Below are 27,787 nucleotides of genomic sequence, written 5' to 3' on the forward strand. Positions count from 1 at the left end.
GCTGTAAAACTTACATTCTCCAGTCGTGCTCTTAGTGAGAAGGTTAATGAAGCCAGTCTCATAGAGGTGGTCTGGTGTCCATAAAACCGTTCGCTCGCTTTAGGTTTGCAGCCATTGTGTCTTTGAGTCTTAATCATTTCTGAGAATGCTTGCCTGCAAGGTTGCCATTCCTGCAAATGACTTTGTGCCGCCTCCTCTGTCATTTAGGAGAGCATGTCCTTTAGGCTTTCTTGTTTTGCTTTTCTTATGCTGGAAAAAAAAAAAATCAACTGGAAAAATTCATATCTTCATTGGCTGGGAGCTGATCCTGGCTTTTTTTGCAGGGAGAGGCAAGAATTCCACTCCAGAGTCACTGCAGCCCTCTTCGCAGGCAGTGAAAAACTGTCAGCTTGCTGGCAAGCAACAGGCAAAAATGGTCTATTGGTTTAAAAAAAACCCCAAATTTAGCTGTAGTGTAAAGACAAGCTTCAAGGCCCTGCCCAGCCTGGTACTTAAACATGCACAAATTTCAGCATATGAGTAGTCCCAGTGGCTTCAGCGAGATGTGCTTGGCCACTTCGTCGAGTGCAGTACTAAACTAAAATGAGAGTAAACCGGATGACTCCCAAGTGGCATATGTGCTTAGTGCTCTAAATGTGATTTTAAAATAGAAGTCTTTGCATCCACAGAAACACGTTTCACAGGAAAGGCAGTCCTGTAACGTAGCCTGTGTAACTGCAGCTCCTCCAGTAATTACAATCTGTTTACCTAAATAAAATTCATCCAGATGAAGTCTGTAACTTTGAGTTATTATCCTTAATGTTCTAAAATGTAGGGATTTTTCAATGTTGCTTCCAAATAACTGCTGGATTTCCGTTCAGAGGTGACTAGTGGAGTCTTGTTACCCTTCGAAGAGGTCAGTGAGGTTTTATTTACAAACCGTATTAAGATTCTTCTGCTGAAATCTGTTTGCATGGAACAGCCTTCTGTTTAAGGATAAGAATATTATACAAGTGAACAGATAATTCTTTGGAATGCTACCAGCTCTGAGGGAGCAAGGGAAGACTTGGACACACTGACGCTGTATATACTGTTGGTTACGTGCACATTTGACAGCAAATTTCTGTGTTGTAATATTCCTGAAGACTTAGATCCTTCTGCGCCGTTGCATTACTATTTCTTCTAGGTCTTACAGGACAGGTTGGAACCAACACTCTAAATGTTTTCTTGCAGCCAAAGAAGCCGAAGGTCCCTGACAATCCTTTTCATGGCATTGTTTCCAAGTGCTTTGAGCCTCACCTCTATGTGTATATCGAGTCCCAGGACAAGTGAGTAACCAGCACGCTCTTTTGGGTTTGGTTGCTTTTGAGTGTGTGTTACAGTTGGATTGTACGAGATTCTGCGCTCAAGCTGCAGAAAATTAATTTCTTGGAGGTCTGCTTTCTGATTTCATGGGGGCAGTACTCGTGGTTCAAGAAAGTTAGAATGAGTGGGACCTTCGCTTGTGCAAAAATGAGCGTTCAGAGGGCTGTGGGTGTTGGTTTCGTCTGTAATTGCAAAGGCCTGCAGGAATGATGCCACTGCCTTTCTGTGGAAGAGGCTTAGTGTTTCTGAAATTGCTTCTGTTGCCTCTGCAATTCCCACTGCAGACATAGGCCTTTCTTTCGTCTCATGTCGTCCACAAATAGTAGGTTTGCTGCTTCTGTAAAATACACATGTGGCTTTGTGGCAGGGGAGTTTCCAGATTTGCTTTATAGAAATAAGTTATTTGAGATCCTTAGATGAAAGCTGCTGTAGATAAGCTGGCTGTAAGATAACATTATCATGGCTCACAGATTGGGGCTTTGTCAGAGGCTTTAATCCCTAGAACCGTTCTTCATCTTCCTCTTTGACTTGCAGCAAAATAACTTGAATGAAAGGAGCTTTCAGCTTAGAGCTCTGAGAAGTTTTTAGAGCTCTCGCCACACTTCCTTGTGCACCTCGATTCACACCAAGGTTTAAATAACATCTCTGTGACAACTGCCATGCCAGCTGGGAGAGGAGACAGTTGAAAAAGGTTTGATACAGTCTTTTAGTGCAGGTTAGTGGCTGGAAAGGAGGAGGAGGGGCCTGCCTCATGTAACTCATCTGCCTGTGCCCTTCCATCTTCAAGGACTTACATGTGAGCGAGTGCGTAACTTGAGACTCGTAGGATCCTGATTTTGTCCAAACTCCAAGACAGCCGTCTTGAAAAAGGTTTCCCATGTCCCATCAACCTTTTAGGTTTTAAATAAATAGATAAACAAATAAACAAACCCTGGCACAATGGTCTGTCATGCTGGGTTTAGGTTCCGCTCTGCAGTATAACAAAGGGGAACACATATTTCCCCCTGCCCTCAGCCAGCTGAGCACTAGCTTGTTTGAATATTTCGTCCCTTCTCACTGGGGGCCATTTTAATCCCCGTTTTGGTAATTCTACCCTACTGCACTCCTAGCCCTTCCGGTTGCTTTTTTTCTTTTCCTTTTCCTTTACAATCCTGAGATGTTTTATATTAGCTTTATAGCCACAGGCTGCAAGGAGTTCAAAGGAAAACTGCCACAGTATTCCCCATGCTGCCCCTGTCTGCCAAAAATTGCTTTCCTTTATGATTTTCTCTCTTCTTCCCCTTTTGATTGAACTTCTGAAGAATCGGTTGCTGATGTCCAAAAATTAGTTGCTTAGATAATTAATTGTATGTTTGGGGTCTGAATAGCGAGAGTAGCGCGGCAGTTTTGTTCATTGTTGCCTTAAGCCTGTGGCAGAAAGAAGCCTGGACCTGTTTCCATATGTTTCCATACCCATTTAAAGAAACACGGTGCCAAAATCTGTAGCAATTTAAGAGGAGATACCTGACAGAAAGGCTTAAAGGTGCTGCTCTCCACCCTTAGCTGCAACGTAAATATCAGATTTCTTAACAGCGAAGCAGATTTCATTTCTGCCCCTTTGGGATATGTGTCTTCAGCTCTTCTTTGTGGTCCATCAGAGCAACGGGAGCGTACACGTGTGCGCTAAGCCGTTATGACGGAGTAAAGGAAGAGCTCTGTCAGCTCTGCAGTGGTGAGGGTACGCAGAGCCGTGATTAAGTGTGCAAAAATGCACGTGTGCGTTCAGATTGTTCAGAAAGCTGGTGCTTCCTCTTTGTGGTGTGTATTTGCAGCCTCGTGAGCAAAGGGGCTTCCAAAATACTTGGTTCGTGGAACTATCCTACAAGAGGTCCGGGTGTCTCAGTGCCGTTGCCCTTCCTTGATCCCAACTGTTCGCATCACTGAACTGACCGACTTACTAAGCACCGCGCTCTTCTGTCACGCTGCTGAGGAGTTGCCCAGTTCATCTCATGGTTGCCAGAGATGCAGAAAAAACACTGAATAGGTTGAGTGAAAGAAAAAAGGAAGAGGAATAGGAATGAAGGGATTTAAGAACCAAAATAAAATTCTCTTTATAAGATTTCATTTCATATTTTCTCTTGATCAGATTTGGAGAGTTCTTTCAATAAATATGCTGCTGTTAGGACATACCACATCTGCGCTACCAGAGAATTTGCTTTGAGCTTTTTTGCAGAGTTTATATAGAGAAAATATTCATTTTCTCTATCTTTTCTGCCTTCTTCATGTTTCATCTCCCAGCAGCTTTTTTCTGCCAAATACTTTGTGCTCCCATTGTACCACACAAACACTGTTAGCCTTCGTATTGTATTTGGGCCAACTGAGAGGAATGCGAAAGTTTGACTGACATCAACTGAGGTGTGCGTTAATAATATAGTAGTTCCCTGAGTGCACAATAACCTGATGTTTTGCTTGTATCAATCCCATGCTGAAACAAGGGCAGTCCTCGTGGCCTGCCTTTTACCAGCAGTTTGTTCAGGTTAGGATCAGAGCAAGCATGAAGCTCTGGCACTGCTCCCCCAGCTATTTTGGACAGCTGCGTTTGCTCGTGCATCCCAGTTGACATGACCTTGGGGGACCAGGAAAATGTAGATGCATTTCACTTTGCCTCTGAGAAGAGGAGAACATGTGGAGTAAGCATAAAGAAACAAAAGCCATTGACATTCCTCACTGTGTCTTGAGACTGAGAGAAGAAAAAAAAAAAAGTGGCTGGTGAATGCGAAGAAAGCTCCACTTTGTTGCCCAGATGGAGCAAAGTGCCAGTGCAGAGGTGGAAATGCAGCTGTTTAATTTAGTGGGCCTTTTGACAAGGAGCAAGCCGTGTCCGCTTTGAGAACCTGAAGGAATGCTGCAGCTCGTAGCGCGCGTGAGCCCTCCTGCAGCAGCCCATCTCTCTGGCTCTCCTGCAGCTACGGGGGGAGGTATATTTTGCTTCACTGTGGTCGAATACAATCAATGCTTCGGTTCAGCATTCAATTGCTCGTGCCAGTGTAGAGATTTATCACATCAGTTGAGCAGCCTGATGTTTTTACAGTTCTTGTAACAAAGCCGAGGAACCGTGTGCCTATGTGGAATCGGAGCTATGTAAAGTACTCAAAGCAGCACGCAATAAGCATGAAAAAAGGGGCTACTTGTCTTTGCAATAGCCTATGAGCCTAGCTTAAGCCAAAGAGCCTTACTTCATGATTTAAAGCCCTGCTATTGCAAGCACATTTCTGTAGATTAGTTTGGCCCAGCGGATCATCCGTGGCAGGAGCTCATCCGTTTTGGTGCAGCAATCTGCGAGTTTATCAGGGAAGAACCAAGTCACCTTTTCTACTTGTGCAGCGTTTTGAATTCTTTGGTAAACTGAAATCAGAGGGTTTTTTCTCTTTCATAAGATGAAAAGAAAGAAAAGACAGAGACGGGGGAAAAGTTTTTGTCATTGGTGGGTTTTTTCCCCCCTTTCTTTGGCAGAGCTAAGTGAGAATGTGCTGAAGAGTCTCAGCCGATGTGCTGGCGGAAAGGCTGTACCCATCCCGGCAGTCTCTCTGCATGAACTCTCGTGTTGTGCTGGCTGCCCTGTGAGCTGGCCTAGGATTAGGAGAACATTTCAAGTTGAAACTCTTTGACAGGCTTTTAAAGAAGAGTTCTCATTTCTATGGACAGCATTGCTACTCTTAAATAAGTCTGTCCCTGAAAAAAATAATGATAATACATTAACTATAAAGTAATTTTTAATTTTTTTAATGATAGCTCAGTTTCTTCTGGGAGTTACAGTTCAGGTTCTTTCTTCTGCCGTTCTCCTTCTAAGGATTCGGCTTTCTACTTGGGTACCCTGGCTCACGGCATGGCCAGCCGTTACGTCCCCAGCAGTGAGAGGGGTGAAGGCTGTGGCGTGGGAAGGGGAGAGCTGGGGGATGTGGAGCCAAGACCGTTGTGGAAACGGGAGCATAAAATACAGGAACTTCACAACTCCTTTTGGTCAGTGGAGTGCCACTCTGTCCTCTGAAATGCCTCTCTGTTCCTCAAAAGCCAAACTTCCTTGTGCAAGTTTGCACGTGCTTGTGTGTCTGGGGGAGGAGGTTTATTGCTGTAATTGAGTTCATCTGGCGAAGGTTACTCCACTAGGCAGAGCTCCGGTGTCAGAAGGGCTGGTCTTTGTTCCTGACAGGGATGTGCTGTCTCTGGAGGAGTAGGACCAGAGGAACTCCCCAAGATCAGAAGACTACTTTGGTCCTGTATTGATGGTTCTGGCCTTCTGCCGTGCCAAAAAGCCTTTTTGTCATGATGAAATGGTGGAGTGAGGTTTATTGTTGCCTAAAGACCAAAACATTTGAGTAAGGACCAGGTTATAATGAATCACTGGAGACAATAGGAAGGCTTTTTGTGCCTTTAAAAAAAATTGAAGTAGGAAGTGCACTTTGCGCTCATGCTAAATAAAACTTCTTTGAAGGATGTGTGAAGTTGTGCAAAACCAGGTGGTATCCAAATGGGACCAAGAAATGGCAAATGGTGCACCATTTTGAGCACATCCTTTTAAAAGCCGTATTCCCCAAGGTCTGCTCCGGAGGCCGCTGATATGGGAAGCCCGACTGTTAGTTTTGCCGGTGCCAGGAATGAAACTTGAGCATATGCTTTATGCACTTGCATCAAATCTGCTGAACCCAGTCCTTGGCAGACTTGTGAGTTTTTATATGTGACTGGAGAACAGATTGAAGCTGCCACTAAAACTCCTGAGTACAAAAGGTCGTTACTCATCAGTCCAGTCCATGTTATTTTATGAGCTTTGTGCTGAGAGGGTGGAGATAAGAAGGGGCTGGAATACCCGACTGCTAAAATCTGAATGTGTCTGCTGGTGTCACAAGACGGGGCATCTGGTTTTAAGCATTATTCTCTCTGTTTCTGCCCTCAACATACTAAAATATCTTTCTATTGTTCCCCCGCATCAGAAATCTCGGTGAACTGATTGACAGGTTTGTGGCTGACTTCAAGGCTCAAGGTCCCCCCAAGCCCAACGTGGACGAAGGAGGAGCCGTCCTGCCCAGCTGTGCCGACCTCTTTGTGTACTACAAGAAGTGCATGGTGCAGTGCTCCCAGCTCAGCACAGGCGAGCCGATGATAGCCCTGACCACCATATTCCAGAAGTACCTTCGGGAATATGCCTGGAAAATTCTGTCTGGAAACCTGCCCAAGTGAGTTTCACTCCCCAAATGCTGCAGCACCGTCTGGTGACACATTCTAGTCAGGAGCAGATGCTTTGTAAAGATGAGGAGTAAATAAATACTTGTGAACGTTTATGTTTCGCTGTCGAAGAAACCACATAGCAGCGATATGTGACCACGTTTACTTCACGATTTTCTCAGAAGTTCAGTTCGTTGCACTGAGAAACGGCAAGAGACCAAGTGGACAATCACAGCATTGTTTTTCTTTTAAGGGCCCCTGGAGGGTAGCTTCATATTTGGCTTTGGTTAGAAGTCAGATTTACAGTTTCTGGAAGTTGCTTTTGAAATGCCAGCCCTAGTCTCTTCAGAGAGCTCTGGCTTTCAGGATTGCGTCCACCCTGCCACTTGGGTAACAAAGTCACTCTGTGGTTCTTAGCTGCCTCAGCTCAACGTTACCCATGTAATAATTTATAATGAAGGTAGTTTATCTGTGTGATGCTGAAGTGCTTACCTGTGACTCCCTCTGCTCTGTAACATTTCGTATGTGTATGAGTAAAATGTGTAGATGTAAATCCAATGAAAATAGAGGAAATCCTTGTGGGTTTACACCCATATGGGTAAGCGTGCAGGCTAAAGGAGCTCCTTGAGATATTGCCAACCTTAACTACAGCTAATTTTGTATGCCGTTTACCATCTTCGGTTTGTTTCCCTTATAAACCTGGGAGCAGCAGAATGAATTTCTGAAATCTTTTACAGATGGAAGGGGAGAGGGTTATGTCCAGACAAGTGGAAAGATAAATTTAATGTGCATTCTCCATCAGACCTCAGTTGCATTCTTTATACACATTTTTTTGTGTGCTCCATTTTTGCTGTCCAAGATAAATATCACTGTCCTATTTTTTTAATGGATTTGGATTATAAAGGGTTCAGAGGTAGGGAATTTCCTGACTCTAAACTGTTCTGAGTCTTTCTTTGTTGATACGCAGCCGTTAATCACTGGAAGACGGTGGAAAGCCACATCTTCTATAATTGACTGTGTTGCTATCATTTGCTAACCATCGTTTTTTAAAACAGGCTACCAAAGTTTCAAATGTATTTTGGCATCTGTTTAGTACCGAGAAGATAAATATGACAGGTGGCCTGATAGTGACTGAGATTTTTTCTTTAATCTTTAATTAGATTTTGAGTAACCGGCACTGAAGGTGAAGCTAGCTGGGGAAAGCTGTATTTCACTTGCATCCTAATCTGCCACGTTGTGAATGAGTGAATTGTCCTTTGCCTGAAGGTTCTGTTTGTCTTTCTAAAAGATGTTCCGTAACCAGAACAGCAGTTGTGGGTTTGATGTAGAATGACACTGACCTGTGATGCACAGGACATTGGACTTTGTGGTCATCAGGGCTTTCTGTGGCATTGAAATCTAGTAGTAATTTTGCATTGCGTGTGCCTGTACACCTGAAAGCCTTACAGGTTTTGTCTTGGTTTTTTTTCCAGGACAACTAGCAGCAGCGGTGGGCTCACCATCACTAGTCTGCTGAAAGAAAAGGAAGGCTCTGAAGTGGCCAAGTTTACTTTAGAAGAACTCTGCCTCATTTGCAGCATCCTTAGTACTGCAGAGTACTGCTTGGCAACCACCCAGCAGGTGAGCTTTCCTCCACAGCACCTCTGAGAACGCACCCAGCAGCAGCGCCTCCTCTGTCATGAGATGCTGTGCTGCTCCCCCTCAGGGGCAGGCTGCTGTGGAGACTGGGAGAGTCAGAAGTGCTAAAATACCCGTAGCAGTGTCTGTTCCACATAGCATCCCGTTGATTGTTGAGCTCTGTGTTATTAAATCTGCATTTCAAAGAAAGAAAAGTGTTGATTTTGCTCTTTCTACCTGAGAAAAGTAATTTGTTTGTAATCCTACTTTGCAGCATCAGTTTTGGATGCTATCCTTTTGTGCTTGTTACATAATTTGTTTTGGATCGGGAACCAAATTTTTTTACATAAAAAACCCCCTCAGACTCTGCTCATGGTTCATGATCCTCCTTTTATTAAAAAAAAAAAAAAGAAAAAAAAGAAAAATGTAGTTCAGAGTAGGTTTGGGAAAATGCGTGCATGAAATATTGGGGCAAGGTGGAGTGAGGAGAGAAGGTATTTATGCTGATATGCTTTGCAGCCACAGTGCCCCTTACATTCAGGTGCTTTCAACATGCCATAGGTTAGTGGATGAGCTGCGATGTTTGGCTGTATGAGGGCATCTCCACCACTAGAACTGGCAATCCTCCTCCTCTGCAGTTTGGGTGCAGGGGAGGGTGTTGGAAAACATCTTTATTAGCAGGACAGGTGCCACAGTGCTAAGCTAGTACATTAGCATGTCATGCTAGAGTTACGCCTCTGACCTTGGAGGTTACTGCTTTGAGGACGCAGTGCCACCATAGGCCATCCTGGCAGATCAAGATGTCTAGGGCGTCCAACAGGGAGAGATTTCCATTGTTCAGTGGCTGAGTTTTGAATGTAGCCTGGGCACAGATTAGGTTTTAAGAAGCTGACTTTTCCAGGACATAAGTTTTTAAGACTGGTCATTTCACGTAAGGTATCTGATCTCTGTTGCATGTTTTGTTTCTTCACAGTTGGAAGAGAAACTCAAAGAAAAAGTGGATGGAAGTCTAGTGGAGAGAATCAACCTGACGGGAGAGATGGACACTTTCAGCATGTACGTTCAGCAGATGCATCCTCCCAGAATATATCAAACAACCTAGTTTGTCAGCCAGATGGTGCTGGAGTAATACAAGCCCAAGACCCCAGTGTCGTAGAACCCACCCGGACATGCAGCCTAGGCACAGGCATTTCCCGGGTGAAGGAATGGTCGTCCTTTGGCTAGTCCAAGAGCAGCAGTAGTACAGACTTGAGATGTAGTTGTTCCCCATTATCCTAGCCAGAGGAACAAGAGCACTGGAAAGGAGAAAGGAAATAGTGAGTTTCCATTTGAAACATCGTTTGCATCTTGGCAGCTCCGTGAGGTGGCTGTTACATTTCAAGAAAGGAAGCTATTTCAGTACGTTCCTTCCTGCTTTAACTTCCCACTGTTAATCAGCAGCCTTGTCAGTATGATCAAAGCCCATTTCAGATGACATAAAAGACTGATCCAATCTTATATTTGGGGATTATAATTGGGAGAAGATTATCATTCATTAAAATAACTTTTCACGTAACGGTGCTAAAAATACTCCCCTCTAACATCGTCTTCTCTCCACCACTGACAAACAGATTGAATATTTTTTTTAGAGAAGGAAATCGAGGCAAAAAAATAATTGTTTTGTCACATCAAGCAAAAGAAAACCTTGGCAAAGCTGGGAAAATAATCCCTATCACCAGCTCTCCGTCTCCCTGTATCTAAGATTTAGCCCAGATAGCAGTAAGATTTTTTTTTCACAAGACTTCCTTCCTGTGAGTCCTGTCCTGCTGCAGTGGGCAGGATCCCACTGAATCCCCATCCAGGTATTTCAGTGGTCTCAGGCTCCATTCCAGGCTGCAGAGACTCCCTTCCCTTTAGATATTTCTCAGACCTTTTTAAGAGTGAATCCCTGACTGACAGCTAGGGTTGCTGTGTCCACTAAGCCAAAGCAAGCAAGGTAGCTTGGGAGCAGAAATAAAATATGCCATGTAGTGGGATTTCTTAACATGGACAATTTTCTCATGACCTGTCTGGCAGCGTCATGAGGTGGTTGGTTGTAGGTGGCCAATATGATGTGTTTTGGAAATTGCTTAAATGTACAGTTCACATTTGCTGTTTTGGACAGCTTTAAAGTTAAACTGACAGGCCTGGTGTATCTGGTAACACAGGCTTTTTAATAGACTTTCAGTCTGTTGCAGTATAGCGCTTTGTCCAGTCTTCTGTCAGTGTAAGTCATAGCTATAAACCCCTCTGGCGTTTGCTCATTCAACATCAAACAAGCTGTTCCTTCTGGGATTTGATGTCTTGTTAGGCATGGTCATAAAGAAAGTGATAAAACGTTGCTGCTTACACACCCTGGAAAGCGTTTCTTCCTACGCCGAAAGGAGAGCGCAGAGCCACCCCAAATGTGTATAAAGTGATTGACTCCGGGTATTTTCCCCCTGGGGTGGCTAAGCATTTTCTTCAGGAAATATGGGAAAGATAATGAGCTCTTCTGGAAGCTCAATAGAAGGAAAAATTATTGTCGTGTAAATCTAGAAATCCATCATTCCCACCGCCCTGCCCTATTGATCTGTTGAGAGATTATGGGCAGCGTTCAGAGGCCTCTTGAAGGCCTGAAGTGTTGGGCTTACCAGGCTCTCTGTTAGAACCATACCGCTCATTTATGGCCTCAGCTTCCCTGTCTATCAGCTGCTGTGTATCTGTCAGGGGTTGTATGGGGATTCATTAGCTGCCGCTCAAGTACTGCTGCGTGCTGCCTGCGGCAGAGGTTTGAAGTGGCTTCTAGCAGAACCAGGATCCAAACCCTCTTGGCGTGTCACCAGGCTTTGTGTTTGCAACACGCTTCTTGCTGCGCCGTTACACACCCTCTACAGCAGGTGTGTTTATTTTGAGGCGCAGGCAAATAGCTTCCTCTCCCTGTTGGCAATCTTGCGGTTTTCAGGTGAGAACCTGTACTTGGTGACCCAGCTTCAGGCAGGCTCCTGACGTGTGGAGGCTAGTGAAGAAGCCGCCTTCCTTCCACTGAGAGAGTTGCGTTTCGTTTTGATGTTAACCACAACTCTTTCCTACAAGTCACTGCCAGCAGGCGCCCTGCAGGCGTCAGCTGTGCCCAGGGGACAGCTATTTCAGTCGGGCTCCCTTGGCACTGCTTGAGCTGGTGGAATCCCCCAAGGGAGTAAATCCTGTAGCGCCCAGCAGAAGCAGAGGCACCAGCAGAAACGGTCACAGGCTTTTTTTATCCCAATGCAAGTTTCAGATCACGTAACTTGGAGCCAATGGTCACTTCATCTCCCATATTAACTTTTCTGACTAATTTTGGATGAGTTTGCCTTTACAAACAAATTAATTGCGCTGAAGGAAGAGTCTTTTACTTGGCATCCTATTCCGGTCTTTATGTGCTAGAGCTCTAGGAAAGGGAATAGACAACCTCTGTGGGTTGCGGTGAGGAACAACACCCAGATCCCAGTTATGAGGGGGTGATGCCGTATCTCGATGAGAACACTTAAAAATACTTTGAACAGTGAACTCCAGAGAAGTACCCAGAACTGCACGAAGAAGATGAGGGGGAGGAAAGATGGTTTGAGGAAGGACTAGTCAGATTTGTTATAGATCTGTGATTGCTGTCTGTGCTAGCGTCATGAGAAAGAGCAAAAGTAAAATACAGTTCTTACGTGTATAATCCCAAAGCTGTAAACAGGCATCTGGTGGCAGATTTAAAGTTTACAGTGTTCTTAAAAACTGTACTTACTTAGCAAATCACAGTCACTTATTACTTCTAGCAGAAGTTGTCTGCGATACAAATACTGGGTTTCGTGCCCTTGAGGGTGGTCCAAGTTGCTGCAGACAGTTTCTCGGCTGTTGTTTTAGGATCAGTTGCACCTTTACACGCATCGTAATAGGGTGGCATCAAATATGTCTCTAAGCAATATCATGCTGTTTTTAAAAAAAAAAAAAAAAAAGGGAGGGAGGGAAATGTGTTTGACTAACGTGTCCTTTAGTCTGGTGTATGTCTCTGAGAAGCTCAAACAATGGATGGCGGCAATCCTAGACGTAGTGTAAATAAGACATCTGCCTTGATCTTCTCAAGTGGGAGACACATTCAGAACTCATACAGATGTACTTTTTCCGAATCCTTTTTGAAAATTTCTGAGAGTAATAGAATATTGACTGTGAATAAGTGGAGAGAGGATATTAGTTCTACGCAGACCGGATTGAATTTGAAGCTGAATCCCAGTCTGGGCTCGGTACTCGGGGGTTGCTCCTCTTCCTGATGGACGGATGGGGGTTACCCCATCTGACACTTTAGATCTCAGCCCCTTCTATGTGTCAAAACAGAGAAAAGACAACTATACAAACATCCTCTCTACGCTAAAGCCCATTGTGTAGCTCCCGATGAACAGCACGCAGAACTTCCCGGCTTCTTTTCGGTACACGTTTTAGCCGTGCGTATTCACAGCACAATGCCGCTGTCAGCTAGTGGATGATTGTCCTCCTTTGGCAGTCAGATACGCCAGTTCTGGCGCTGTGGGGCTGAGGACTATTGTAAAACTCGTGCTTGATTTTTGTTTTTGCAGTGTGATCTCCAACAGCATACAGCTGTTAGTGCAGGACCTGGATGCAGCCTGTGACCCTGCCCTGACCGCTATGAGCAAGGTAGGGGATGGATTTGTTTCGGGAAAGCAAACAAAGTAGCCTAGAGATCCATGCGGAGTTCTTGTTTGCTTTGATTGCTTGATTTCACTATTGACTTATCCTTTTACGCTGCCCTGAGACTTAGCCATATATTGATTTCTTCTTGCTTCTTAGAGCAGCAATTGCTGTAGTTATAAATACATCCTTCACTCCAAAAACTCCTGTCATTCAGATTAGGGTTTTCATTCTTTTGTAACACATTAAAACACATGGATAATAAAACGCTTTCTGTAAGTATTTAAGGCTTTCCCTTGCCACTCCTAATGCCAGTGAGAGCCTCTAAAATTGGGAAAACTTTTCTTAGCGTGGCATTTCAAATACACCCTCTCATTTGCTATTCTCTTTGTGTTCTTTGACAAGGAGTTTTAGTAGCCTGCTTGTTTGTGGCTGTTAAATGGAGGTCCTCAAAGGGTAATATGGAATTGAGATTGAGCCGTATTGCTTCTGAGATCCTCTCAAGGACATATGGAGCCATTCCTGGAGAGGCCCATGTGATTAGTGCTTCAGGATTTTGTTGCAGCTACACTGCTGGCTTTTATATGTTTGAAATGCAGAGCTGTGTTTTCTTGCCAAGTATTGTGAAAACCCAGACTGCTTTAGACAGAGGTGAAGACAACAAAAGTGGATTGAACTATTTTTTTAATTAGAAATATTAAACATAGACCTCCATTTTTGTAGGATCAACACACTGTCTCGCTGCCATGAATTTTAATAGCTTTCTGCTTTATGATGTATTCCAGCTGTAACTAGCCCCACCACCCCCAGCTAATATTTGAAGTGGAATGCAGCTGGTAATAGAGCTTGTACGTGTTCCAAATAAAAAGAGGATTTTTTTTTTTTTGCCCAGTAAAATAACACTGTTAGGAAGGGCTCAGCACTTCAGGTGTTGCATGTGTGCCATGACAGTTCCTTAGATCTCCTCCTGAACCTACACAGCACAGCAGTATTTGACTCTCTTAGGTCTGACTGTTTGTACCCAAGTAAACCACAACCTTGAGAGAGCAGCAGCTGGTAGGCCATTTATTTTTGTCTTTGGAACACTGGTAAAATGCAGCACATGTGATGGGACTGATGATATATAAACAAGCTAAGCGTTATGAAATTAGCTAAATAAATACTTGTCACTTGTGCACACATTCCACTGTTTGCATCACACTGAGTTGCTTTTGTGTGATTTTTACTAGACCTGGGTTTGGTGCAGGAACGTTCTTCCCCCACCATCTTCCTCCCTTTCCTTCAGGGGTGGGTTATTACTCTGACAGTTGAATAAGAAATGCATATCATTATTTAAACGCAGAGTTAGTATTTGGACCTGTAAAATGTCAGTCTTTATTAAAGGAATAAAGGCTGTGTGTCCAATCCATTCCAATTTTCCTGTACTGGAAAGACATGTCTGTCTCAAGACCCCTACTCCATTAGGGCTTGTCCTTTGTTTAGCTGCTTTTCATCTACTTCACTCTGGTGTCCTCCAAGATTCAACACCTTCAGTCCTTTGTTGGAGTCTGACTTTTTTTTTTAATTCATTAACTATAGAGGTAAATTAAGAAATATTTAAAAGTCTAAATCCACTTTGGCTCCAGGCCACTTTGAGAGATTTCACACAGAAAATGGCATCGGGAATATTGCTTTTAGCCGGGAATGGTGCTTGGTTTCCCTGAGTCTTTGCCTTGTGTGTTCTCAAAGAAGCGGTAAATGACAAGAAGGCCCCATATTACAAAATTTGTAGGTGAGAATATTTACTCAGACTTTACAGCAGGTGTAGAATGATTAAACAGGGCTGTAGGACAGGGAGCTGGGATGAGGGGTGGGAGAGGAATTTGCCCTAAACCCCTGTTGTCCGATTCTGGATAACAAAGTACTGACCTGTAGCAGGCACTTAAATTGCCTGGAATGCTTTATTTTTAATTGTTACGGCGAGGGAGCTGCTAATCTGCATGGGATATTTTTTCCCCAATTAAGTTTATGGATTGCAGTGGATAAGGTTTGATTTACTTGCTGAATTAAGCACTGATTTGTATGTAAAACTGTGCTTTTTAAGTGGGGCTGGGGGACATTTTAGTGACTCATATCGATTGCTTGCTGTTTTTTTTATAATTTGCTAAAACCTTTTTGGCACAGCTGCAATTTCCTACTTCCTTACAACTGAGTGGACAACAGCAAGCGCTTAAATATGGAGCTTTAATAATCTCTCCAATACATACAAGGAAAGCCCCAAGAGCAGAGCAATCAGAGCTGCCAGCTGCTAATTAAAAGTCAACATGAGTGCGTTTTAGCCGTCAAACAAGGTGCCGCATGCAAGAGTGCAAACCAGAACTCGTTTCGGGAAACGACGGAGGCAGTTTCAAAGGCAGCAATATCTGCTGCCTGCAGCACCCGCTGGCCTTCCTCGCCCCTCCCATCTCTTCCCACATGGGCGACACAAGGTCAAGGGAGAAGGCGCTGGCCTGGCACTTACCGATGCTCCCCGTGCCCACTGTGGAGCCTGTAATGATAAGCGGGCAGTGGGATGCTGCTGAGCGCAGGGAGACTGATGCATCCTCCGTTAAACCATGAAGCAACCCCTTTTGCTAGAGGCCCATGTGAGTGCTGGACATGGAGGAGGGACCTGGCGGTTCCTGCCACCCCAATCCCGGCTCTCTGGGGACACAGGGACGTCTGGGGACACGAGGACTCACAACCAGGCAGACCCAGGAGCACTCTGTGAGTCTCCGCTGTGCCCAGAAGGTAGTGCCTCTCTTGCTGTGTACCAAACCACCCCAGTTTTGCTCAGGGTTTCTCTCTTCTCCTCTCCTTTTCAGGAAAGCACCCTAAAATCTTGAGGGTCCTGTGGCTTTTGTTGTAACAGCCAGCTCTGACGGTAGCACCAGGTCTTCAAACCCAGGTCCTGCCCTTGCAGGCGGCCGCATCGCCCCGTGTCCTTGCGGCGTGCAGGCACCTTTCGGCCGCTGCCGGGGCACCCCGTGCACTGGGCTTCTCCCTTCGGCCGGCCAGCGCGAGGCCTCGCTGCTCCTGTTCTTTGGGCTCATTTTCAGCTTGTGTATGTAAACTATGTGGATATCCCAAGAAAAACATAAGACAAGGGAAAAAGGAATAAATTTAAAATGACAGGAACAAAGCTTTACCAGAAGAGTTGGGCTCGTGTTTCTTTTGATGACTTTTCAGTATGTGTACTGTGTCCTTCACTGCAGCTACTGGGGTTTTTTTTGGGGTGAAACACACCCCCCCACACACACAAAGGGCTATTTTTACTGTTCATGCTTTAAAGGTTTGGTTGTAAAGTATTGCTTTTGGAAGGAAGACCAACAAAATGAAAAAGCTACTGTTTTATTGTTGTTGCAATAATTCAACTCAGCAGTCCCTTCCCACTTTCTGGCCGTTCCTGCTGTATGGGGATGGTCTGTTCGCTGAGGACTGCTGTCTGTCGAGGAGGGCCAGCGCTCGGGATGTGCGAGTCTGTCAGGGAGACAGGCACAAAGCATTTTCTTCGGATGTGACAGGTACCACGAGGAGTAGAAAAGCAGTTGTTTCTTGAGCAGTCTTCCAAATGAAAGTAAGATGGCATGAAAACCTGAGAGAGATGTCCCTTCTAGCTACCCGGCTGATGTGAGAGGAGCGGGTTGGGGGGTGGTTTGGTTGGTTTAAATAAAGCCAGCTTTGGTAGGACATGTGTAGACTCTCTCTGACGCTGTGGTTTTGCAGAGAAGTTGGCTTCTCTTACCCGTAAGTCACTTAGGCTGCATGTTGTTGGGATGGAATTGAATCAGCTGGGTAGCAGCGGACAAAGTAGTCGTAATTAAATTAAAATCAGGAATAAAAAACTTTACATGCAAAATCCAGAACTTGAGAAAGCAAGTTTGAGTACAAACACCCTCTCAAAAGAAAAAGCTCATCTTCTGCATGTGTCCAGTTTCCCATCCTGATTTTATATCCATTTTCCTCCTGTTTCATCTCCAGCGTGAGGAAGAGCATCTCCAAACAGTTCGTCAGAGCACGTTGCAGAGCGCGCGGTCTCTGAACAGTAGCAGAGCTAAGAGCACCTTTCTGGATGCTCATGTTCCTCAGTGAGACTTTGTTACACACACGGATGCTTGGCCAGGCCTTACCCAATTACCTCTTCTTTTTTTTTCCCCCACATATACTGTGTACTCCCTGTGTGCTGCAAATAAGGCTTAGAGAAAGTCAAGGGAGTCACACATCTGGCTCACAGGGGCTATCCTGTTGCATTTCTGCTGACGGTAAATGCAAACAAAACGGGAGGTTGAGTAACTCATCTTGTTTTGTATTTTTTAATGTGCGTTTCGGATGAGCTGAAATTGTCATCCTAGCTTGTATGCCAGAAGTGTTTTCAGTGTGAGCTACGCCGGTGTAGAGTGCTTTGGACTTTAAGACTATTTCTACCTCTTCCATCTATCTGTCATCAGCCTCACCAGTATTAAAGTCTTGGCTGCCATACAGGAATCCAGACTTTGCAAGCTTGCAGATATTTTCTCAAATGCCTGTAATCAGGATTTATATGGGTACTTCATCCTGGCAAACGGGAAACTTAAATATTAAGGCAGCCTGGCATGTTCCAAAAGCCTTTTTAATTCCAGTGATCCCCATTTGTGTAGGTTACTGGTCACAATCTCTCTCTGCTCTGGTGCAAAAAGGGCCGTTCTGGGTTTTCTTTCTATCGTGTTCGGAAGGGTTTTGCTTAATCAGTGTGGTGACGAAGAACTTGACCTTGGTGGTGAATTGCAGAGGCAGTCTCTTGATAATTCCATAGAGATCTTTTGACAGGAAGTTTGCACACTTTTCCTTATCTATTGCTTTAATCCTAATGATTTAAACAGTCTTTTTGGTTGTTTTTTCCCCTTTGTGCAGATGCAGTGGCAGAACGTGGAACACGTTGGCGACCAGAGTCCTTATGTCACCTCAGTGATTCTCCACATCAAACAGAACGTCCCCATCATCCGCGACAATCTGGCCTCCACAAGAAAGTATTTCACTCAGTTCTGTATCAAATTTGCAAAGTAAGTTACCAACGTGGCGCAGAGTTGCTCGGGTTCTCTGGTTGTCGCTCGTCTCTTTGTCCCTGACAGTCTGTTTGCCTTTGGTGCGCGGCGGCGGCGGCGCTCGGTGTCTGGGTGAAGACCCTCTCCACCCAGGCAGAGCACGGAGGGAGGTGGAGCAGGGCAGTGAACACCAGCAGCTGCTGGCAAAGTTGAAAGATACTTCAATTTCTTGTCTCAAGTTTCCTGCTGGGGCAGATTTTCTCAGGCGTTACTATCGATTAGTTTCTTTTCACGTGCCTAAACCATCCCATAAAAGAACGTGATGATCGCTGCCCACTGTTTGCCAAGTCCAGAAGGTTTGGGGTAGGAGATCTAAAAAAGGCTTTGAACGTCTGAATGTAGACACAGTTCTTGCCATGGGAACCTACTTTCCTTCCAGGGGTAAGAGGCTGCGGTGCTTCCCGACACAGAGAAATCTGGTGCGTCATTTGCCACAAAATAACTTTTACAGTAGCTGTGGCACCGTAAGGGCATGTGTGATGAGTATATTCTGCCTTCACAGTCTAAAAGCTACTTTTCTGTGCAAAAGTAGTTCAGTAAGGGAGGAGAAACACACATTCAGATTTTGGGCGATTTTACGAGTGTCTTCCTGGCAAGTCTCTTAATGTTGGGCAGCATGAAAGAACTGGAAGCTGAGACAGAAATTCCCCATGCCTCTGGAATCAGGGTTGAGGGTGCAGCTCTCCAGCATCTCTTGGACATCCAAACTTTGAAGCTGTGTGTCTGAAACAAAAATTCCATTCTTTGGGAAGATACTTTGAACTCTTCCCTGCTTGCCTGTGGCCAGCTGAGCTTTGCACGCCCCAAAAAACCCCTCAGGAGGACTCTGCCAGTTGTAGCTGCTGCTTTTGCTGTTGCATGTGACTATGCTGGTAGACTTGGGAGCGGTACCGTGAATATCATGTGTCACTCTAAAATACCTTAATGTTTCATTCATCTGTAATAAGCTAATCATCCTGAAATAAACTGTATGGCCTGGCAGTTACTGTGTGGGTTTGCAACTGGAGCTTCAGCTCCTGCTTCGGCAGGGAAGGATGCAGCAGGCTCTCGTGAGAACCGTTAGCTTTCGCAGCAGGGAGGCTGGCCTGAGAGTTTCGTTCCCCCTTTCTATCTCAGGGTACTCATTAGTTTGCATTAAGGAGCAGTTACTGATAAATCATGTTATGACGTTGCCCATAATCACTGTTTGAAATGCTGTCTCGGAGAAAATTTATTGCACTTAAGCCTTCTCTGTGGTTACGCTTGAATTTTATATCGCAAATATGATGATAAATAAAAAACCCCATTTACTCAGCTGTTCACAGCACACTCTTAATACCTCGGCTTAGTTGCCTCCCTTTTAACTTTATTGCTAAGCACATACCAAGTAAACTCCAGATAAAATACCCAGCTCTCACATTTGAGAAGAGTTCGCATCTAAGCTGAGTGCCTTCACCACAGCTTGTTCCATAGAAGAGCGCAGAGACCTGCAAAACTTCAAAACCTTTTTAATACAACTACAGCTCCGACCTACAGCACATTAAACTGAACACGCGGTCCTGCATTCCCTGCACTGTGGATCAGATCTAGACGTGAAAATTTGGTTCCTGAGGATTGTTTTTGCCAGATCCTATTTAGAGTCTTCCTGTACAACTTGGTTTTAAGGAGAACGAGCCCAGTGGTAAGGGTGGGCTGACCTACTTAAAATCCTTATGACATTTTAATGCATGCAAACATTTGTATTTTTGCAGCTCTGATTTCCTATGGAATACGCTGGCCTGCCCAGTATAAATACCTGGCCTTTTGTGTGCTCTGCAATGCTGAAAATCCTTTTAACAGGCATTGTGCTTCTCTGTACGTTAGTGCCTGCATCTTTTTGAACTGCCAGCCGCTTCTCGGCTATAATGGATTGTATAAAGTGCTAGTGTTGAGTTACAGGACCACAGGGGAGAAGGCATCTTAAGTCACTAAATTTAAAAACTGAGGGATCTGAGCCAAGTCTGGAAGAAGAAAAATGGCCGTCAGAAATTGCATCAGTCCTCTAACTTAATTTGTCATTTTTGCTTTGTTTTGATCAATATGCAACCCTCACTCCCTTGAAATAGTGAGAAGCAGCCGGCTTTCCAGGAGGCACTCGCAGGCAGGGCGAGGGGCTCTGGTCTCACTGCACCTCGGCCCTTATCCTTTGAAACCAAAAACCGCAGCGGTGAAGCCGCGGCTGCTGCGGCGGGATGTGTTTGGGAAGTCTGTGACCTGACCTCAGTGAGGAAGAGATTAGAACTGAGAGACAGGAAAAACAAACAGCTCTCCCCCCTCGCCAGAAAAGCGCCTCGTCCATCACGAGCGGTCAAGCATGGTGGGTAGCTGCAGCCGGCGTCCTCCCAGTTGCTCTGGCCTTTGCACCGTGCTTTTAGTGAGAGGAGTTAGGTGGAAGAAGATCACGATGAGGAGGCTGCTGGAGGTTTTGAAGCAGCAGGCTGAGCTAAGCCCGGGTGAGCCTGCAAGGGCTGGTCGCTGCCTCGGAGGGTGATGTAAAGCAAAACCCTTCTCAGCTGCAGTGACTCAGTGACACCAGGATGCTTTGAATGATGTCCTGTAGTAGCTCATCTCCTGTCGGACAGACAGACTGTGGTTGCATCTCTGCCTGCCTTGCTTAGCGAGGCATTGTGCTCGGTGCATCATCAGTGCAGGGGTTTAGGAAATCACAGGCTTTGGCAGAGCCCCTCCCGTTGGATGGGAGCCTCTCAGATGCTGTGGTTTCTGTGCTTTAGGTTCCTAATCTGTCTTGCACTGCTTTATTATTACACTGGGGACTTGTCTGCTTCTATGGAGGGTTTGCTGGATTCAGTTTTATAGCCGAAACTGTAAATGAATTCTGGCATCCAGTCTAGCTCTGTGGATGTGCAGGGAGCAGAGGCATTTAGAGTACAAAACCGCGTGCAGAGCATTACCGTTGAATGCGCACGTATTATTCGTGTCGGGATTGCCTGCTGTATGCTAAGAGAGCCAAGCATTGAGTCCAGCCTAGGCAAGAGACTGAAGTGAATTTTTCAGTTAAGTGCAACTGCTCTTGATGGTCTCTGCTAGCCCAGAAAAGAAAAATGAGAAAAATACCAGAGCAGCCCTTGGATCGTATGGTTTGTCTTGTCTGTCCTGCTGGACTTGAGAAGCTGTTTCCAATAAGGCAGCGTGAAATAACAGGCATGTGGGGATGGAAGGTCGCTTTACCCTTCTGCGTTGATTGTGGGTGGCCATCCTAAGGGGCCTGGGAATTGTTTCACGCAAGACAGAATGCTGTCTATGGAAGACCATGCGGTTACATAGAAAAGGAGATTTAAAAAAAACCAGGGGAGGGGTCCTTTGGCTGCCAGTCTGCCACCCTGCAGGAAGAAAGGCTCGCCCTGTTTCTCATGCACAACCTGAGCTCCACGCCGGACCTTACAGAGAAAGGGAGAGTCGGACTGACGTGCAAGATCAAAGGTACAATTAATCTCCTGCGCTCTTCTGCCTGTAGCAAGCTGCTGCATCCAGAGGTGCTACCAGATGATCATCTTATGGGATCGCCTAAGCTCCAGCTGTGCTTGGCATGCTCTAACTGCCCTCTGGGGATTAGTTATACACCTGAAAAATGGGCTTCTAAAACAGATGAGTTACACCTCTGCTGTAATGCTTTCATGCAAGAAGAGACGGGGCTTGTTTTCCTCCTCTTATTTATATTTTGTTGCCAAGGTTGCTTCTCTGGTGGCCAAATTCAAAGCTGTTTGGGGCAGCCCAGTAGCTGGTTCTCAATAGTAGTTTGAAATTGTTCTCCTTGACGCTTCTCCAGGAAAAGATGATTCACTGAGAGAGGTCGTGGCTGTGTCTGAGGGAAGGGAAAGGGAAGGAGCCTTCTCTTGGAAGGACTCTTCCTTGAACCATTTCTTTCGATTTGCTCAGCAGCTTGGCACGCTCTGTGCCTGAGTTACGCTTTTGTCATTCTTCCATGAGAAAGGGCAAAAAATAAATGTCCTGGCCTGGAAAACAGGTGGCAGGACAAACAAGATGCTGTCCACGCTCCTTGCTTAGTGGGAAGGAAACAAATGGCTTGACAGATGCAAGGGGAAACCACACTGAATTTAGATCATCACCATAAACGGCCCCTCATTCAAAAGGACAGAAAACAGACCGACTTACATGAACTTAGAACAGAGCCATTAAAATCTAAGACCTGCCACCAGGTCATGGACACGGTCCTGGAAACGTGAGCTTTGTAGGCATTCAGCCAAAGAAGGCCATATGAAAGAAGCAGAGTACGTTAAAATCAAGGCAGCTAAAGGAAGACAGGTATGAGCGGTGTGGTCCTGACAGATGGAGTTCGAGTGGCTCACGCTGGTCCCTCTCCTTGCATTCGGCTCCCGGGTTTTCCCGGTGCTGTGCCTTGGTAGAGCAGGTGAGGCAGGAGCTTGTCTTGCAGGTGCTCAGGCAGCGCTTCTGCTAGCCGGGAGCATCTACAGCTCCACCGAAGAACGAAACTACCACAAAGCCTAAAATCAAGAAGGAAAAAGCTAAAACCAAAGCTGATGCTCTGGAGTACATTGTCCAAGGTGGTGAGTGCTGGGCTTCCATCCTTGCCAAGTCTCCCTGGCTGAGTATATGTACCTTAGTCATTTTTCTGAGTCTGAAGCCCATGTTAGCAAAGTAGGGTAACGGTGTTTTCCTTTTCACAAAACTTTTTCTCGTCTCGATTGTGTTGGCCAGAAGCTTTCTGGAAAAGTGCCTTTCTGTGCGAGTGTCCAGGGCCCAGCAGACCTCCAGCCTTGGCTGGACCTCAAGTTCAGTGTGTAATATGCATGTTATGGAATTACTTGTATGCAGTAAAATGTAGGTTCTGGATACAATCAAGATACTTCCACCCCGTGAATAGCTACGCTAATCCTGGCGTGTTGCTGTTTTTATTATGTACAATAGTTTGTTTGCTTGTTCTTGACCTTGTACTGTAATACTTCATATACAGTTTATAGCAAATGATTTACATAGAGCATGTGTGCAACTTCTTAATTAACTTAGAGATCAGTATGGATTAAAGCTAAAGAACTGTACCTAGGGTTGGTTTGTTTGGTTTTTAGTATACTTAATGTGGCTGGAGCCAGCTTGGGGACCAGGCACTTACAGTGTCTTTGCGGAAAGCCGTCTTGGTTTGGTTTTGCATGCTTTGTTACCACGGAAGACTGTGTGACTCCAAATACTCACACGTAACTGTGTCGTTTTCTATCTCTTCTCTGCAGCTCCTTCATTCCCAAGTTCATTAACCATCTCTTCAAGTGCAAACCTATTAGCATGGTGGGCGCAGAACAGGTAAGAAAAAGTAATTGCGTTGGCTGTAATATTTAATCACTTTTGGGTCTAAGAAGTCAAGGCAGTTTTTTGTTACGAAGGGGCAGAGAGCTGAGTTACGTGTCCTGCACTCTGGTACAGCTGGGGCAACAGGAACAGGGCAGGGTGGGAGCAGGTTGATAGTGATCCTGCCACAGTTGAACCTGACTTAGGAGAGGGGTCCTAGGCATCTTCCCAAGCAGGGGAGCTCTCGCTTTGCCGGTCAAACTAACAACAAACTTCTTACGCCTCTCTCTAAGGTGTCACAATGAGATTGTCTTCAGACAATCTCACACAAAGGAAAAGAACATTGCTCAAGGCAGAAACTATTGCAAGAAGCTCCTGTGTCCATCTCAGAAAGGCTTGTTTTTCTGTCCCACCCTTTCACAAAATAGGTCATCACTCAATCTCCCTCTGGTGCTACTGTGCCTCCGCCTGGGGTTAAACTCAAGCCTGTTGCTTCTCTGCTCAGAAAAGCTGGGCTGTGGTCAGCCTGTAGTTGAAAACAGGAAAAATTGACCAAAAATCAACCACCCCAACCCAAAACCCCAGATGTCCAGGCAGTTTCTCAGCTCAGGTAGTTTAAAACACCAAGACTGGTTTTTTTGCAGTCGTTGAACATAAAGCAGGCACGGCGCTTGGTCTCACGTGACAGCGCACGTGCCGAGAGCAGGTTGGTTCCTACGCGTTCCCCGCACGGGCCCGGGGACGGTGGTGCTCAGTGCCACGTGCCCATGGTGGCGGCGCGCCAGCTCTCGTGCAAAGCGGCGCCGGATCCTCCCGGGGACTGTGCGCGCTGCTCCCAGGTGCTGGCTCCTTCCTCTCGGAGGAGGTGAAGCTGTGGGAGCCCAGGGGCTCCTCTGCAGCCTGACGGCAGTTTTGCTAGAGCCAGTGTCCTGGCTGAGTTCCAGTGAGTGCAGAGGGATTTTTGCTTCCTCCCGTTTGCCTGCTAGTTATGGATGGCCGTGGTCTTCCTCTTTTCAGAGCTGTGCCGGGACGATGGGGGTGTGGAGGCGTAGTGCAGCGTTTCTCTGTTCCGTCCCCAAAATTGCTAAACAGAGGCCCTGGGTTTGGCAGGAGTTTTGAATCTCACTAGGTGAGAGAGGCTGCAGTGCCTGAAGTCAGGACAGTTTCTTTCCTGCATAAACGCCTTCCACACCTCGCTGCCTCAGGCATTGCAAACACGTCAAAACCCTGCTGCGTGGTGAGGAAGAGCTGTCGCCACCGCTGCGACTCAGTAACTGAGACCCAGGGAAGTGACGACCCATCACCTGGGGCTCAGGACTGCCCAGCTTTCTCCCAGGAACCTGCCTCCCCATTGCTCTTTGAGAGCTGTAGATACTGCAAGGTGGTGAAACACGATCTCGGGGAAGAAAGGACGCTGAATTATTGCCATTTGAATTAACGTACACGGTTCTGTTGAAATGCTGCCCCTTGACAGGAGCCCCTGTCCCCGCGTTGCACGGGGGTGGGCTGCGCAGGGTGTTTATTACCTTTAGACCATGGGTGCAGCTGCAGGGCTGTGACCCCGCATCCCCCACGCCTGCTGTGGGCTGGGACCCCGCTAGGGAGGTTTGGATGAGGCAGGCTTTTTCAGCCGTCCCCTGCACATACAGCTGCTCCCCCGTGGGCAGAATCATCCCTAATGGGACTGCTGTGAACTTCAAATAGGTGCCTTTAAAGCTGCTTGGTTTTTAGGCATCAAAGATGGGTTCTGAGCAGTGCGTCTGCAAAATGAAACAGGAGCTTTACATCAAAACCTTTCTCTTTCTTAATGGAAAGCAAATGAGTGAAGCATGGTTCCTGCTCATCTTGTGCGATGAGCAATAACCTGAGAGCGATTAAACAAAGTCTTTTTTTAAATAAGCATCTAAAGTCATTAACCAGTTGCCAGCAATGGGCTTGTGTCTAATGATAAAAGATTTTAATATTACTATATTGGAATAACAGGCCCAGTTTGGTTCTTTAAAGTGGACTGGGAAGGTTTTTATTAGCGTGAGTCACAGTGAATATATCTCATTGTAAGTGGCACATACCTTCCTGGGGTTAGATGTACAGAGGTCTTCAGAAGCTGGTCTCCTCTGTCTCTGCAGCATGTAGGTCCTCAGTTGCCTTGGCGTCTTTTGAACACCCCTCTGGTCACCCACCGGCATCTTTCCGCACCGGTTTCTCTCCCCTGGTGCAAACGTCGCTATAGAATATGCTTTCCCGGCCTTCCTGGTTCTAAACACAGCTTTTCCTGCTGTTTGCTATTAATCATGTTTGAAATCTGGATGCTGGGGCAGTATTTACAGAGGTGTTCAGCGTGGGGAACGAGACCTATGGGGTTTCATTTTCTGTGGATTTGTGTCTCTGACTTAATAATTCTCCATCTCCCAAGCTTTGGCAGCGAGTCAGCAATGCCAGGGACCTGGAATGGGTAACGGGGGGAAAATAGGGTGAGGGGACAGAGCCTGCGAGCGCCGTGTCTGTGGGAAAGGCTGCAGAGAGCACAAAACTCCTGTTAGACGTGAGAGAGTTTATGCGGGGAAGATGTGAATTCCCCAACTGCAGAAAAATCTTCCATCTTTGGGGTCCCTCATAGACATGCCGGAATCCAACTGTGACAGCCTGAGCCGACGACAGGCTCCAGCAGCTTGGGGGTGCCCCTGAAAAGGGGAGCCAGAGCGGCTCGTTTGTGCTGTGGTTTCCTGACTTCCCAGGATGAGATGGGTGGCACTGGTTCCTCTCATGCAAACCACGAAGCAGGCAGCACACAGCAATGAGACGCTGCCGCAGATCACGGCGCCCAGGTTTGAACTGGCATGAGCCATCACCCCTCCTCGGCTCAGTCCTTTGTATTTGAGCTGAATTCCTACGTGTGCTGAAAGCTGTTCCACAAACGTTCGTATTGTTTGTGGTGACTGCTGGGGGTTCTGCAGTGCCCGTAACGGGGTGTGTTGCTCCAGAGCGAGCTTCCACCTGCTCCTGAGAGCCCTTTTGCAGGAAATGCACTGGGTGCGCTGACAGCCCGGTGGGTTTTCACACTCGCCGCTGTGTAAATCAATGGTGCTCCTCTTCATCTAGTCTGATGTCAGGTTTCTGTCCTTCGCTGGTCTTGTCTCACCTCCTTAAACATACCTCCTGCAATCAGACAAGTGCGGTATTTGGCGTAATTTCGCCCTAAGAAACCCTAACCCGCAGCATTTTGTCATCAGTGCTTGTCTGCCTTTGCTGAATTTCGTGGCTGCCACTTATTTAGCTGCTGGTCTAGTAAAAAGCAGCACGCAGGCTGTGAGTTTCAGCTTGCCACTGAGCATAGGATATTGAGCAGTTCTCAATGGAGCTGTGTTGTGTTGCAGTTTTCTTTTTAAAGAAAAAAAATATTAGCAAGTGGTTGAGTAAACACAGAAAACCTGACTCGGTGGGTGGCTGGGCGCAGGAGGAAGCATGGTGTTAATTCATTTGACCTCAGTATCTAAATAATGATACAGGTACAGGTAATCGAGATTGCTTCACTTTATGCTGTCGAGGGGAAGGGGACTGGAAATCCACGCCTGATGTGCCAGATGTTGAGCTGCCATAAGTCATTTCAAGTCAGCAGAGCAGTGCTCTAAGATCACCTGAACGGTGCTGACACGTAGCCACGGGTGACCGTGTCTCCTTGAAGTGTCATTACACGGGTCAATCCCTCCTGTTCCTGCAGTCCAATTACGAGGATTTTCTCCAGCGTGGGAAGCGTTAACCTTTTAAGCATGTTGGATTATAGCAGCTAATGGAGCTTGGTAAAAGGGACCTGAATAACAGGGTGCGATTAACTGTTGCAGCTGCTGCTGGACACTCACTCTCTGAAGATGGTTCTCCTGGATCTGCCCTCCATTGGGTCCCAAGTGGTGAGGAAGGCTCCTGCCAGCTACACAAAGATAGTGGTGAAAGGCATGACTCGGGCTGAAATGATCCTGAAGGTAACTCAAGACTTTTGATAACCTGCCAGCCAGACTGCTGGACTGGGAATCGGAGCGAGCGAATTCCAGGGGGCCCTTCCTTTGAACGCGGCAATCTGCAATTGCACATGAACGTATGCGAGCTTGTCCGGGTGCGCTGCCAGCTGTTCTACAGAACTGGCTTATTCGCCTTGGTTTTGCCCCCACGCGCTTTTAACATCACATTTGAGTTTTCATCCTCATTTTTCAAGGTAACTGAGAGCTCAAGTTCTGCTTACGAGGAGAGCTGGGGCACCAGATTCCCTCAGGAGGTTGTGAAAGTCAGAGCTAGCATCCGTAAGTGTCTGCCACAGGGCAAACCCTCCAGTTCAGGTTACTCCAGGCCTTTGTGCAGACTCCATCACGCAGGGGAGCCAAGCCGTGCTTGAGTCACCTGTTTACTGTCTAGTGTAACAGCCAGTGCAAACATGTCTGGGTTACTGTATTCACCAGAGCCCTTTTTCATTTTCCAGACCCGGTGCCTGGAAAATGACCCAAAAGCAGCGTGTCGTCTTCATAAAAAGTAACAAGCAAAGCAATCTCCCCTTCCGCGCTGTTGCTGGAGTA

At 46.2% G+C, this 27,787-nt stretch overlaps 1 protein-coding gene across 2 annotated transcripts in view; it reads left to right on the plus strand.

Moving 5' to 3' along the window:
• Positions 1-27,787, plus strand: part of VPS53 (VPS53 subunit of GARP complex) — a 69,849-nt gene that overhangs the window by 35,967 nt on the left and 6,095 nt on the right. Inside the window, exons 13-20 of one of the 2 annotated variants that reach the window (XM_075113460.1) lie at positions 1,213-1,307; positions 6,312-6,554; positions 8,016-8,163; positions 9,134-9,216; positions 12,756-12,834; positions 17,737-17,885; positions 23,171-23,240; positions 27,065-27,202. In XM_075113460.1, coding sequence (XP_074969561.1) covers positions 1,213-1,307; positions 6,312-6,554; positions 8,016-8,163; positions 9,134-9,216; positions 12,756-12,834; positions 17,737-17,885; positions 23,171-23,240; positions 27,065-27,202 — 1,005 coding nt within the window. The remainder of the gene's footprint in view (positions 1-1,212; positions 1,308-6,311; positions 6,555-8,015; positions 8,164-9,133; positions 9,217-12,755; positions 12,835-17,736; positions 17,886-23,170; positions 23,241-27,064; positions 27,203-27,787) is intronic. The other variant, XM_075113459.1, reaches the window with a different exon arrangement.

This window comes from Phalacrocorax aristotelis, chromosome 18, assembly GCF_949628215.1.
Source record: "Phalacrocorax aristotelis chromosome 18, bGulAri2.1, whole genome shotgun sequence".
Taxonomy (NCBI): domain Eukaryota; kingdom Metazoa; phylum Chordata; class Aves; order Suliformes; family Phalacrocoracidae; genus Phalacrocorax; species Phalacrocorax aristotelis.